The sequence below is a fragment of the Colobus angolensis genome, unplaced genomic scaffold (assembly GCF_000951035.1).
Source record: "Colobus angolensis palliatus isolate OR3802 unplaced genomic scaffold, Cang.pa_1.0 Scaffold65, whole genome shotgun sequence".
Taxonomy (NCBI): Eukaryota; Metazoa; Chordata; class Mammalia; order Primates; family Cercopithecidae; genus Colobus; species Colobus angolensis.
The window spans coordinates 1,249,099-1,261,968 of NW_012120154.1; the positions used below are offsets into that span (position 1 = coordinate 1,249,099).

Consider the following 12,870-nt stretch of genomic DNA (forward strand, 5'->3'; position numbering starts at 1 on the left):
TTGCAGACATCTGTACCTCTCCCCCAGGTGCTGGTAGTGTCCTAGGGTTTTTTAGACGGAAAGAAAGAGGATGAGAGTTTGGTTCAGAGGTCAGAGGGCAAGAAAGTCTGCCGCATGGCTCTTTCACAGGGCTTGGATCCCCCAACGCCCCGCCCGCAGGGCCGGCTCACAGAGTCTGCAGTTTGGCAATTTCTCCCAGGTCCATTCACAAACTCTCCTCGGCCCTCTCCAGTCACCCAAGTGGGGAGGGCAGAGTGGAACTGCTTACTGGGTCTCCCGGCCCAGCCTCATGGCAATTAGGCTGACCTGCTCTGGCGAGGCACAGGCTCCTAAAAATGGCCTGACTCTCGCAGGAGGCGAAGGCCCGTCTTTGGCCAAAGTGTAACCTGGAAGCCCTGGTTGGTGAAGGGGTCCGAGGACCCCGTTAGAGTTGGGGGAAAAAAGGGAAATGCTCCTGACCTCAGGGCCCAGCCTCCCATACCCCCTAATCCCCTCTCAGCCGAGCCTCCTCCCTGCCTTGGGCTGTAAACCAAAGTTTACTGACTGAGGGAACGAACAGTCCCAGGTAAAGGCACTGTAAGGACCCCCACCTAGGTCTGCAGCAGGCAGCAGCCAAGGAGGCCTGGACCACTCACGCTGAGACTGCCAGGATGGCACCGGGCGGGGAAAGAGACCTCAGTATGAGTGCTCTCAGAACAGCAGCATCAAATTCTGCCCCTCACTGGGGGAGGCCGCGGGATCTTCCCCTCATTCAAGTCTAGTTCAGGAGCCTGCAGGGACAGGGCCAGGAAGACCACTGCAACCAGTGCCCCTGCAGTTCTGGCTGCATCTTACACCTGGAGGTCGGCGGCTAGAGCAAGACTGGAACTTGGGATCCCAGGCTCAGGGTCCCGCCTTCTTCCCTTTTATTCCACCAATCTCTTGGGTGGGGAGCAGTGGGGGGAACCAGAAGCACCAGGAAGCCTGGGAAAGGAGAAGCCACTGCGGCTGCCCCAGATACCCCATCCCATTAAGGTTTAAAGAATGGCCCTCACCCCATCTGGCGACCAGCGGAGGGGGTGGGACACAAAGGCGAGCAGATACTGGTCAAGCTTCCACTTCATGTAAACAAGGAGGCCGTGGCACTGAACCCCGCCCAGCCACCGACAGTCTGGTGGAGGCGTGTGACTGAGATGCTTCGGACCCTCTCATTTGGGATCCAGGGTCCCTGAGACCGGGACAGAGGCTGCAAGGCAGGAGGCCAGTTGGAGTCTGATGTGCAAACTGGTGCAGTGTGCGACCTGAGCTCTCCATGACACAGGGCGGGGCAGGCGAACATCCACACGTCCTGCCCACCACCATCCTGCAGCTCAGGAAATCACGCAGTTGCTGGGCTTGGCAGAACTGGGACTTGTTTTACCTGCAGAGGCAAGGGACAGAGGTGGGGAAGGATGTAAGTGAAACGCTTGGTGGATTCAGCTTCAGTCCCTACCCTGTGTGCCGTCCACATCTCCAGTTGAGGGGCTGGAGTCACTGTCTCCTTCCCAAGCTGCTGATCTGGAAAGCAAGTCAGTAGAGGGCACCTGGGAAAGCAGAAGGGAAGATTCTGCCTGTCCCAGGAGCCTCGGCAGGAGCCCCATTGGGTGGGACATCAAGGTGACCACCATCTCCTGACCAAAGACAGGTTGGGGAAGGATCCAGTCTGCAGAATCGACGACGACAACCATCAACTCCAAGTCTTGGCTGCTCTGTGTAAGGACTAGCCATTCTTTGGTTTCTTTACTTTTCTAATAAACTTGCCTTCACACACACATACACAAAAGTCTCGCTAAGAGGCCGCTCACTACCAGCTAATACATGCAGCTCCACAGCCTGCAAAGTAAGACCGTGGTCCTTCTCTCCGGTTCCCCTCCCCAGCTGCCCCATTCTACTGCTGAGGTGTCCACAGCTCCCAGAGCCAGCCAGCAACAGCGATGGAACCTGGCCTTCCCAGTCCAGTTCCAGCTCCTTCTGCCACAGGCCTCCTAGGCTGGAAGAAGGAAAACTGGCGCCTCAGGAAGGGCTGGCGCTGGCCAAGAGCGGCCACCATGGGGTGGATCACACTGCTTAGGACGTGGCTTTGAGGGGAGGATGGAGAGGAACGTGCTGCCTGTAGGGAGGGAAGGGGGAGAGAAAGCTGCCCCGCTTCCAGCCAGAGAAACTGATTTCTCCTCTTCCCCAGGCGTCTACCATTCCTTCCCACTCCCTTTACAGTCCTGAGATGAGGCCTGCGGTTCCTTTGGCTGGATTCCTGCTCTCGGACCTCTGGAGGGAGTGTGGAGGAGTAGCAAGGCAGGCCTGACACCTGTGGGCCTGCGGGCGTTGAAGGGGGGAGCCTATGTCCTCAGAGCGCTGGCTGCCTTTCCCCAGGTGGAAGGCACTCGTGTTATTTCCTGCCAGTTCCCCTCCACACAGCAAGGGCTGCCTCCCTGGTGCTCACACAACCTTCCCGTTTCACTTCAGCTGTGAATTTAATTAAGGCCACGTCTGCCTCCTTTCCTGGGCCATGAGCACGACCCACCGAACAGAGTGCAACTTAGAGCCCTCCCCTGCCACACAGGCTGCTGCTCCTGCCCACTGCACTGTGACCCACGGCCTCAGGCCTCATCCATCCAGGCAGACTGAACGAGCTCTTCGGGACTGACCACAAATCCAGCTGTACCCTCATCAAGGGTGTTCCCCCACCCTTGGGCAGGAGGTTGCACCCAAAGAGCTCCATGGCCAAGGCGCTGGGGGTCACCTTCCGCAGTGATGCCAAGCGCGTCTGGGTGGCTCTGCTAGCGGGACGAAACGCGGCCGTCCTAGACTCACTCGCTGCTGCAATGGATACAACCATCCCCACTTCCCCTCCTTAGCTGGTTTCATTTGCGTGGCCCACTAAGCAGATGTCACCTCCTCCCTAGAGGCAGCAGCATTTTGGAGGCAGGTAAGCAAATTAACCTCTGGATCGTTAAACAGGGGAGTGGTATAGCTGGACATGGAATGGCGGGTGGTGATGGGGGTAGCTGCTTCCCAAGCCTGCACACCGCCCGGCTGGCTGCCTCCAGGAGAAGCCTGGGTAAGGCAGGGGCAGGGCCCGCCTTCACCAGCACCATGCTCCCCACTTTTTTGTAAGGCAGGGTGAAAGCCTGGAGAGAGCACCTAGACTCAGAATTCATTTCCTAGCCCCGGACAGGACAGAGAAACTGGCTTGGCTTGGGGACAAACTGTGTTCTCGGTCATTCCCTGAGTGCTCACATATTGGGAGCCGACCACGTGTGGGGAGTCAGCCCTGCGCAGGTGAACGGGGAAGGTGTATAAATGGCCAGAATAGTCTTTTTTACAAAGTATGCGTGGCCTGGGAGCTTCAGAGGAGACACCAAGGTGGAGCTGAAAATGGGTGCAGCGTGGGAGGAGGGGCCGCTCAGCGGAGTGAAGCCGTGTGACGTAAACATGGGGTGAGGGTGGCAGCCTGGGGCACTCGGGACCTGCAGTCAGTCTGGTTTGCTGCCAGGTAAGGTGGTACGGGCGAGAGGGAGGCAGAGGTCACCCACACAGAAGCCATGACAAGGACAATGATGTGCAAGCTTCATGCACAGGCTCCAGGGCTGCACATTCTCCGTATCGGGAAGAGTCTTCCCTCGGATGTCCACAGGGCCCTCCTCCCTCCATTCAAGTCTTGCTCTGAGGCTCCTTGGTTAGGGAGGCCTTCCCTGACACCCTTCATAGAAGGGCCATCCCCCCCAATCCTGGTCTCTGCCCAGGGTAACATGCTCCATAAAAGCAGGAACCATGTTCATTCTGTTCACGGCTGTGCCAGGAACTCAGAGCAGGGCCTGGCACAGAGCAGACACTTCGTAGATACATATTTATTGAATAAAATGCATGAGACGGCAATGGCGAGCTACTTACGGGTTTAGCGCAATCCTAGTAATAACAGTAATAACAGCAGCAGATGCACCAGATGCAGCAAGAGCAGGAGAGAGATCTGAGACCCACAGACCCAAGGGATGACACAGGAGAACAAGTCCCCCCGTCCAGAAGCCCAGCAGCCACGCTCTACAGAGCCAGATCACACTGCCAGCCAGCCAGGGGGCCATCCACACATAAATCCAGGGACCCCAGGAGAGTTCTGGAAAGGGACTGTCACTGCAGGTCACCTCAGAGGAACTGGGAAGCAAAGCACAGGTCCAGGGGCTCTGGGGCAGGAAAGGACCCTGAGGCACTCTGGGAAGCAAGTTGCTGCTCTCATCTTCTCAGCCCCCAGGACACCAGGGGAAAGGGTCGGTCCTCTATTTGGGGCTCCGGCTCTTCCAAACACTTTTTTTTTGTTGTTTGTTTATTTTTCGAGACAGAGTCTTGCTCTGTCACCCAGGCTGGAGTGCAGTGGTGCGATCTCTGCTCACTGTAACCTCCGCCTCTCAGGTTCAAGAGATTATCCTGTTTCAGCCTCCCGAGTAGCTGGGACTACACGCAAGTGCCACCATGCCCGGCTACTTTTTGTATTGTTAGTAGAGACGGGATTTCACCGTGTTAGCCAAGATGATCTCGATCTCATGACCTGGTGATCTGCCCGTCTAGGCCTCCAAAAGTTCTGGGATTACAGGCGTGAGCCACCGCGCCCAGCCCAAACAGTCTTTAAAGGTGCAGGGAAACGGTGCCGACCCAAGCCTTCTGGAGATGGCTGTGACATCTGCAGAAGGCCGGGGAGGCAGGAGACCACACTGCCCTTTCCACCCTGGGCGGCCATGGACACAGGGCCTGGCCTGACCGAACCTTGGGGGTCTCATTGTGCGATGCTATCATCAGGCCGGATGGCAGCGAGGAGGACGCCAGTTCTGTGTGATGGAGTATGGCACCATGCCTCTCGCCACTTCAAAAGCGTTGGCCATTTCCCAGTCATCTCCCTGGGGGAACTGGGTGGGCTCTCAGGCACAGCAGGGGGACCTCCTCCCCTAGGCTGGCAGCACTCCAAGGGCAGGGCCTCATCTGTGTCTCCTCAGTTGTTGCGGAGTCTGCTGGTCTGAGGACCCTCTACACGGGGTAGCTGCACTGGAAAATGAGGGCCCTAATTTAAAATGCAGAGTCCTAAGCCCTGCCCAGCAGTACAGACTCTATTTGTTGGATTTTATTTTTATCTTTAAAAATTTTATTATTCTTTTGAGATGGAGTCTTGCTCTGTCACCCAGGCTGGAGTGCAGAGGCATGATCTCAGCTCACTGCAGCCTCCGCCTCCTGGGTTCAAGCGATTCTCCTGCCTCAGCCTCCCAAGTAGCTGGGATTACAGGTTTGTGCCACCATGCCCGGTTAATTTTTGTATTTTTAGTAGAAACAGGGTTTCACCATGTTGGCCAGGCTGGTCTCGAACTCCTGACCTCAGGTGATCTACCTGCCTTGGGCTCCCAAAGCGTGTTTGCTGCATTTTAAAATTCATATTACTTTTACTTTTTTTTGATACAGGGTCTCTCTGTCATCCAGACTGCAGTGCAGTGACTCAATCACAGCTGACTGCAGCCTCGACTTCCCGGGTTCAAGTGATCCTCCTGCCTCCACCTCCCAAGTAGCTGGGACTACAGGCACATGGCACTATCCCCAGTTAATTAAAAAAAATTTTATTTAAGAGACAGGGTGTTGCTATGTTGACCAGGCTGGTCTAGAACTTCTGGGCTCAAGTGATCTTCCCAGCTTGGCCTCCCAAAGCACTGGGATTACAGGCATGAGCCACCGCGCCTGGCCTCGTTGCATTTTTACCAAGGCTCTCCACTGAGGCTGTTCTGTGAGGCTGGGGGTCCCTGACCCAGGGAGCCTGTGTGGAGCTCATGGAGGGCTCAGAAGCTCCAGAAGAAGACATGAGCACTCCCAGCAGGTAAGGGCTGAGGGAAGACGCAGAAGGAAGAGGTGCCTAGCTTCTGCCACTAGAGGGCGCCGTGAACCTTGAAACCGCTGGGCACCTGTGGCCCCCAGCTGGATCCCCAGCCCCAAAGGAGGAAGCAACCTCCCTAAGGTTCTCCCAAAGGCCACACCTGGGTTTGCAAAAATTTGCATGCTGTTTGACAACTATATACTCCTTATCAAGCAATTTTACAGGCTGTCAGCTCTGAGCTTTTTCTATTTTTTCTCTTATGACAGAACCTGTCATCAACCCAGGTTCTCCCTTGACAAGAGGGCAGCAGAGACAGAAAGAACAGAGGCAGAATCTGAACTCCGGGGGACCTCGGAAACCCTCCCTGGTGCAACCCTCCTCTTCTAGATGAGGACACAGCCCCAGGGAGGGGACGGATGTGTCCTGGGCACAGGGAGCAATGTGTCCCGAGCTGAGAGCCAGGTGGCGGCTGCTCTGGGAGGTTCTGAACGTTTATCAGGGGAAGGGGACACTTGCCCTGTGTGGGGGTCCAAAGGCAGGAGCTCAGGTTCTCACTGATTCCCACCGTGGGAGTCCCATGCTCTCCGGGCCCCACCTTCTCACACATGCAGTCCTGGCTGCTTAGTTGCTGCTGCCTGAGGGGAAACACTGAAGCAGCCCCACTTGGTGTGGGAGGCTGGAGGCCATGAAAAAGGGCCTCTTAGGAGAGGAGCTCCTGGCCAGGCACAGTGGCTTGTGCCTATAATCCCAGTGCTTTGGGAGGCCCGGAGGTAGGAGGATCACTTGAGGCCAGGAGACCAGCCTGGGCAACATGGTGAGACCCTGTTTATACAATTTAAAAAATTAGCCAGGCTTGGTGGCACACACCTGTGGTCCCAGCTACTCAGGACGCTGAGGTGGGAGAATCGCTTGAACCTGGGAAGTTGAGGTTGCAGTGAGCTGTGATCGCAGCCAGACGTTGTCTTAAAAACAAACAAAACCAACAAAAGACAGGAGAGGAGTTGCTGCTTCTCCCCCAGGCCTTGTGAGGGAGAGGAAAGGTGTGTGGATTTCAGGGCTGCAGGTACTGGGGGCCCACCCAGGTGGGCAGAGGCCTTGCTAAAGGAGGCTGTTCTGTGTTTGTCTAAAGGATGGACGAGGAACGGGGTGATGGTTCCGGGCTGTCCGTGCCCTCGCCCTCACTCTTCCCTCTCTCTCTCTATCCCAGCATCAGGTGCCCTGGAGAGGAGCTTCCCGAGGGCCCCATCCATGTCTGCAAGGCTGGTTCCTGGGCACCGTGTGCAGACACCAAACAGCGGCAGCAGGGGCAGGGCCGCCGCGACCACCCGAGAGGTGAGAGCAGGGACATGGATGCGGAGGGACACGCAGAAGTCATCGGCAAGGGACAAGACAATGGGCTTTGAGTTTCCATGGAAACCGCACTTCAGGGCGAGGGGCTGAAGGAAGAGAAAGCTTCCACTCCACTTCACTCAGGACTTGGGAAACAGCCCTTGCTGCTGTAGGGCTCGCCCCCTCCTTCCCGCTTCCCCCTCCTTCCCCTCTTCCCCCTCCCTCCCTTGCCAGGTGTTCACCATGGCAACCCTTCCTCCAAACCAGAGGTACTGAGCAGCAGCAGCAGCAGCAGCTGGTGTTAGGGGAGCCAGGGAGCCCAGGAGAAACAGCGACGGGGCCAGCCACCCCTCCCCTGACAGACCATGGCTGTGCCCAGGCCTGGTCTTGAATCCTGGCCTTACTACCACTTCCTGTGACCTGGGACCACTTCATTCACCTCTCCAAGCCACCTGCCACCTCTGTGCTTGAAGGGTGGTTGTGAGGGCAGAAGGGGAGAGAGAGTGCCTGTGCAGGACCTGGCAGGCCAGCAGCTCAGTCACCATCCCCAGGCCAAATGGAGGGAACGCCCTGGCGCTCCCACTGTGCCCACAGCCACAGAGGCGCCCAGGCCTGTTCGAACTCCAAGAAGCAAAGTTAGCCAACATTTCCTGAGCACAGACTGGGTGTGTCAGGCTCCAAAGCAGTGCTGGGGAATCAGCAGATGGGACAACACTTGTGCTCCCTGCTCTCATGCCATCACAATCCAGTCAAAGCTGGTGTGCAGAAATGCAGGAGTCCTGGGAGCCCGTGGACTGGGCACACAAGACCTCAGGCCCTGTCACTGCCAGCCAGAGCCCAGTTCTCATCACTGGGCTCCACAGTGATGGATGGAGAAATCCCACCACAGAAAGTCCTCTGACTCAGGGATGCAGAAATGAGAAAGGCACCACCACCAGCCACCTGAAAGGCCACCCCGGAGACTGCTGCGGAGAGAGACATAAAGGCCAGGGCCTTTTGGGGATCCCAGAGAGATGCCCAGGAAGATGCTGCCATGGAACAATCCCACCCAGGGACAAGCAGCCAGGCAGACAGCACTCAGCAGAGGGACATGGAGAAACCGAGTCAGACTGCCCATCACAGAGACAGGAAAGTGGGTCAGGGCACTGGTAGGGTACAGGGGAGGGTGGGGTGTGTCTGACCAGGTGAGATCCTGACAATAGGTGATCTGGCAAGGAAGCAGGTTTGCTAGAAAGAGCCCTCAACTCAGAACCAGGGTCTAGTTGCAGCCATGCACCCCACTGTGCGGAGCCCCCGTTTCTTCACTTACAAAGGAGAAAGCCTCTCAGCTTATCTGATTTGTTGGGTTACCATGAGGGCTGATCTGAACGCCTTCTAGCAGTAGTAGCAGAAGTTCTCAGACCACTCCATGCCAAGCCTGGAATCCTTCTCTTCTTTCAGAGAAGAGGAAAATGAAACTCAGAGCTGCGGGACCTGCCCAAGGCCTCCAGGCAGCTAAAGGCTGAGACCAGAATGGGAACCAAGGACCCCGGAACCCCAGAGCTCCTGCCCTCTCTGTGCCCACAGATGGAGTCTGCTCCTCTGCAAGTATGAGGCAGTGCTCCTGGGTAAGGGCTGATGTGGGGCCAGGGCCAGAGGCCTGGGGAGACACCAGGCCAGAGGGAAGAGGGCTCACCTGAGATGTCAGCACTGGAATTCTCGTTGGGCCTCTTCCCTGTCAGAAACTCCACTTCAGGGACAGTCTCAGTGGAGACGGAGCTGGCCATGCCGTTGGGCGCCGTGGGCCTCTTGGCTCGGCGACTGAAGAGCCTGCTGCTGAAGCGCCTGGCGGGGGCGGCCTCCCCCCGGGCTGCTTCTCCCATGCCATTTTGGCTGGGTGCCTCTCGGGATTTGGGCTTCAGGTCTCTGTGCGTGTGAGAGACCATCCTGCCATCCTTCCGGCTCAGCTCTCCCAAGGGGATGGGCTCCACAGGGGGCAGCACCTGCTCCACCGTAACCAGGTCTCTCAGGAAGCTCTCCAGGCGCCGGGCCGACTCGCCACCGCTGCCGCCATCCTCCTGCCCCTCCGGGTTGCCGGCTGCCTCCCGCTGTTGCCGGGCAGCCCAGCGCATCATCTCCCCAGGCGGGTGGCGGCAGCCTGACACCAAGGCGTACTTGGGGTTGATGAGCTTTCGAGCCACAGTGGAGGAGTAGTGGAGGCCAATCCTGCCCGCCAGGCCCAGCTGCCGGTACAAGTCCACCTCCTCGGAGATGGCGTACAGCTCCCGGAACTCTGTGTCAAAGGGCTCCACGTTCTGCCCTGTCAGGAGCAGGAGGAGGTTCCTGTCCACGTAGGAGGAACTCCAGGTGAACCTGGGAACGTGGGGACAGAAAAGCAAGACGCGTGTGCCCAGGCCTCTCTCTTGCCCTGCCCCTGCTCCCCCACCCCTCCGCCCCTCCGCTGTGGTCAGAGCCTTGGTGGAAGGCTCCTTGAGGGCCACACGCTGGACTGGCCTCCCTCCACCCACCCGCAGACTCCCTTTCCCCAGAGTTTGGCCTCAAATGAAGCAAGCAGGCAGTAGGTGCAGGGAAAGAGCATGGGAAGTCAGGCAGGCATTCAAACCTGGTTTATATTCTCGTGTGCCTTGTAAGCTGGGGCTCTCAGGACATATGTTCACAGGGTTGTTGTGAGGCGCAAATGAAGTAACTCATATAAAACATTTAGCTCAGTCCCTGGCACAAACACACATTTAAAAAATAGTAACTGCAGCTGCCACTATTATGAATATTATTCTACTCTGTATTGGTTCTTTTCTGATTTTTTTAAGCACTTAGTGACTGCAGAAACCCACACTCTGACCATGTGACAGGACTTAACGCTGCTATTCATTGTTTCGTGTGTTCAGGTCTCTCTTCTCGTCATCCATATTTTAATTTACTTGGAGGGCAGATATTACACAGATACAGTCTCTCGTGTTCCTGGTAAATTATTTTAAAATCAGAATTCTGAGGCTGGGTGTGGTGGCTCACATCTGTAATCCCAGCACTTTGGGAAGCTGAGGTGGGTGGATCACTTAACGTCAGAAGTTCGAGACCAGCCTGGCCAGATGAAACCCTGTCTCTACTAAAAATACAAAATTTAGCTGGGCGTGGTGGTAGGCGCCTGTAATCCCAGCTACTCGGGAGGCTGAGGCGGGAGGCTAAGGCAGGAGAATCGCTTGAATCCGGGAGGCAGAAGTTGCTGTGAGCCGAGATCACACCACTGCAGTCCAGCCTGGGCCACAGAGCAAGACTCTGTCTCAAAAAAAAAAACTAAAATTCTGGCAACATTCCCTGCACACCACATCTTCCTGTTTCTTTCCAGATCTGGTGCATCCCACTTCCTGCTTGTCCTACCTAACAACTAGCCTCAAAATGCAACTGCTGCAAATGGACCATGAAAAGCAGGCAGTGCATAATGCCTAGGAAGAGTTGACCCTCTTTCTAGAATAATCCATCAACCAGGAAGTTTGAGGGAAGGGACTGGGCAGAAAGCTGTCCTTTGTCATTGCGTCAGACGATACCGGTTACAACTCATGATGATGGAGGCTCCAGTCTGGCATCTTCCTGAACACCTACCTGGAATCAAGGCCTCCTTCTTGATTGGGCCCTTCTTTGACCTGGCCCAACTCACCTGTAAGATCCAGTGGCCACTTTGTCACCATCCACCATCAGGAACCTTGATGACAGGGTCCCCTTGATCCTCCCCATGGGCAAATAGAAGCCGACGCCTGTCACAGAGCGGACACGGATGTTCTGTTGGGAAGAGTAGAAGGCACCGTCACCTGGGTTGGGCTGGCCTCTGTGCCAGGTCCTTGCTTCTGCAGAGGAAGAGCCCGTTTGTCTATGGACCCTGCCTGCAGGCTCCTGTCTTCACTAGACGCTCTGCTTCCTACAGCCTTCCATAGGGAACCCTCTTTGGTGAGCAGGAAGAAGTCCCCAAATCTTGCTTTAGGCATGGACAAGCCCAGGGTGGTTCCTGCCTGTTCTCAAAGGGCCCAGGAAGAGAACAACAGCCTTCACTTTGAAGTCAGTGATTCTGCAAGCTAAGCACCCCAGGACGAGGCCAGAGCTGCCTCCTTCAGTCTCAGCAGCCTAGGGATGAAATCGAAACTGGGCATATGATTCAGTAGTTAACAGTAAAGCCAGGGTTAAAGGCTTGACTTTCAACAGAAGGAAAGGTGTTGAGATCTTCAAGTTTACCTGAGCCCCCAATCAGGGAAGAAGCATGGGAGAGCCACAGGAAGGGCAGAAGTAGTCCCTGTCTCATCTCCTGGCCACTTTCCGCCCCAGTGGTGCAACTTACCCGAATCCGGAAGTCGGTGAGCTGCAGGTCCTGACACATCTCCAGGAAATACTTCACTCCCGCCTCGTCCAGGATGATGTACACTGGGACCCGGCGCTTACAGGCAACATCCACAATGTCTTGAAAGATATCACCATCAGTGAAGAGGTCCATGACCACAGCAATGACCTGGGTGGGGAAGGGCACTGGTGAGGCATGCAGTGTCTACACGCCCACAGAGGCAAGCCCCGCTCAGATGGGACCACCTCGCCCTGGGGTCACTTGTGGCCAAGAGCCAAAATCTCCACCTGCACCATTCCTGGGGCTTCACATCCCCTGACCTTTAAGCACATCTGAGCCCTGGAGATGGGCCTGGGGGTACAGGCCATGTGCTTGTACTTCCTCCTGGACAAATCCCCACCTCCCCATCCTGGGGGTCTTCTAGCAGCCCTTAAGAAGCTGTATCGGGGCTGGGTGAGGTGGCTCATACCTGTAATCCCAGCACTCTGGGAGGCCAAGGCAGGTGGATCACCTGAGGTCAGGAGTTTGAGACCAGCCTGGCCAACATGGTGTAACCCTCTATCAAAAATACAAAAAATGGGCTGGGCATGGTGGCGGGCACCTGTAATCCCAGCTACTCAGGAGGCTGAGGCAGGAGAATTGCCTGAACCTGGAGGCAGAGGTTGCAGTGAGCTGAGATTGTGCCATTACACTCCAGCCTGGGCAACAAGAGTGAAAAAAAAAAAAAAAATTACCCAGGCGTGGTGGCGGGCACCTGTAGTCCCAGCTGCTGGGGAGGCTGAGGCAGGAGAATTGCTTGAACTTGGGAGGTGGAGGTTGCAGTGAGCTAAGGCCGTGCCACTGTACTCCAGCCTGGGTGATAGAGTGAGACTCTGTCTCAAAAAAAATGAACTGAACTGAACTGAAATGAACTGAACTGAAATGAGCCATATCATGGGAGATCTAGGAGGCTGAGGAAAGTTGTTCCTGACACCCTAGAAAAACAAGCAGGCACAAGGAGATGCCATTACTGATTCCAGGGGTGGGCTCATGTCTGTGAGCCACAGATCTGCTCTAACATCACTTTCTCAGCAGGCCTGGATGCGCCGATGGCCTTGCAGCTGTGCGAAGCTCTGTGCTTCCCCAGGCACAGATCCAGGCAGAGCTCCTGCTGGCTTGGATTCCCTTGGCCTTCAGGTGTCCATCCCATACCACCCCATCCTCAAATCAAAGTCACTGCTCAGGACCCTTCATTTATAAAAATGGGCCCTGAGTGTCCACCCTGGAGGCAAGGTTTATGCAGCCCGAGGCCGCTCCACCTTTCCAGCCACAGCTACTTCCAGCTTCCTACACAAACCATGCTCCACACTCCAGCTGA

At 56.1% G+C, this 12,870-nt stretch overlaps 1 protein-coding gene across 2 annotated transcripts in view; it reads right to left on the reverse strand.

Moving 5' to 3' along the window:
- Positions 1-876: 876 nt before the first annotated feature.
- The window catches only part of FAM83F (family with sequence similarity 83, member F), a 34,313-nt gene continuing 22,319 nt past the window's right edge, over positions 877-12,870 (reverse strand). For both annotated transcript variants that reach the window (XM_011964176.1, XM_011964175.1), the window contains exons 2-5: positions 11,514-11,681; positions 10,842-10,963; positions 8,865-9,541; positions 877-1,399 (exon numbers count right to left, since the gene is read on the reverse strand). In XM_011964176.1, the coding sequence (XP_011819566.1) occupies positions 1,350-1,399; positions 8,865-9,541; positions 10,842-10,963; positions 11,514-11,681 (1,017 nt within the window). In that variant the 3' untranslated portion in view covers positions 877-1,349. The remainder of the gene's footprint in view (positions 1,400-8,864; positions 9,542-10,841; positions 10,964-11,513; positions 11,682-12,870) is intronic.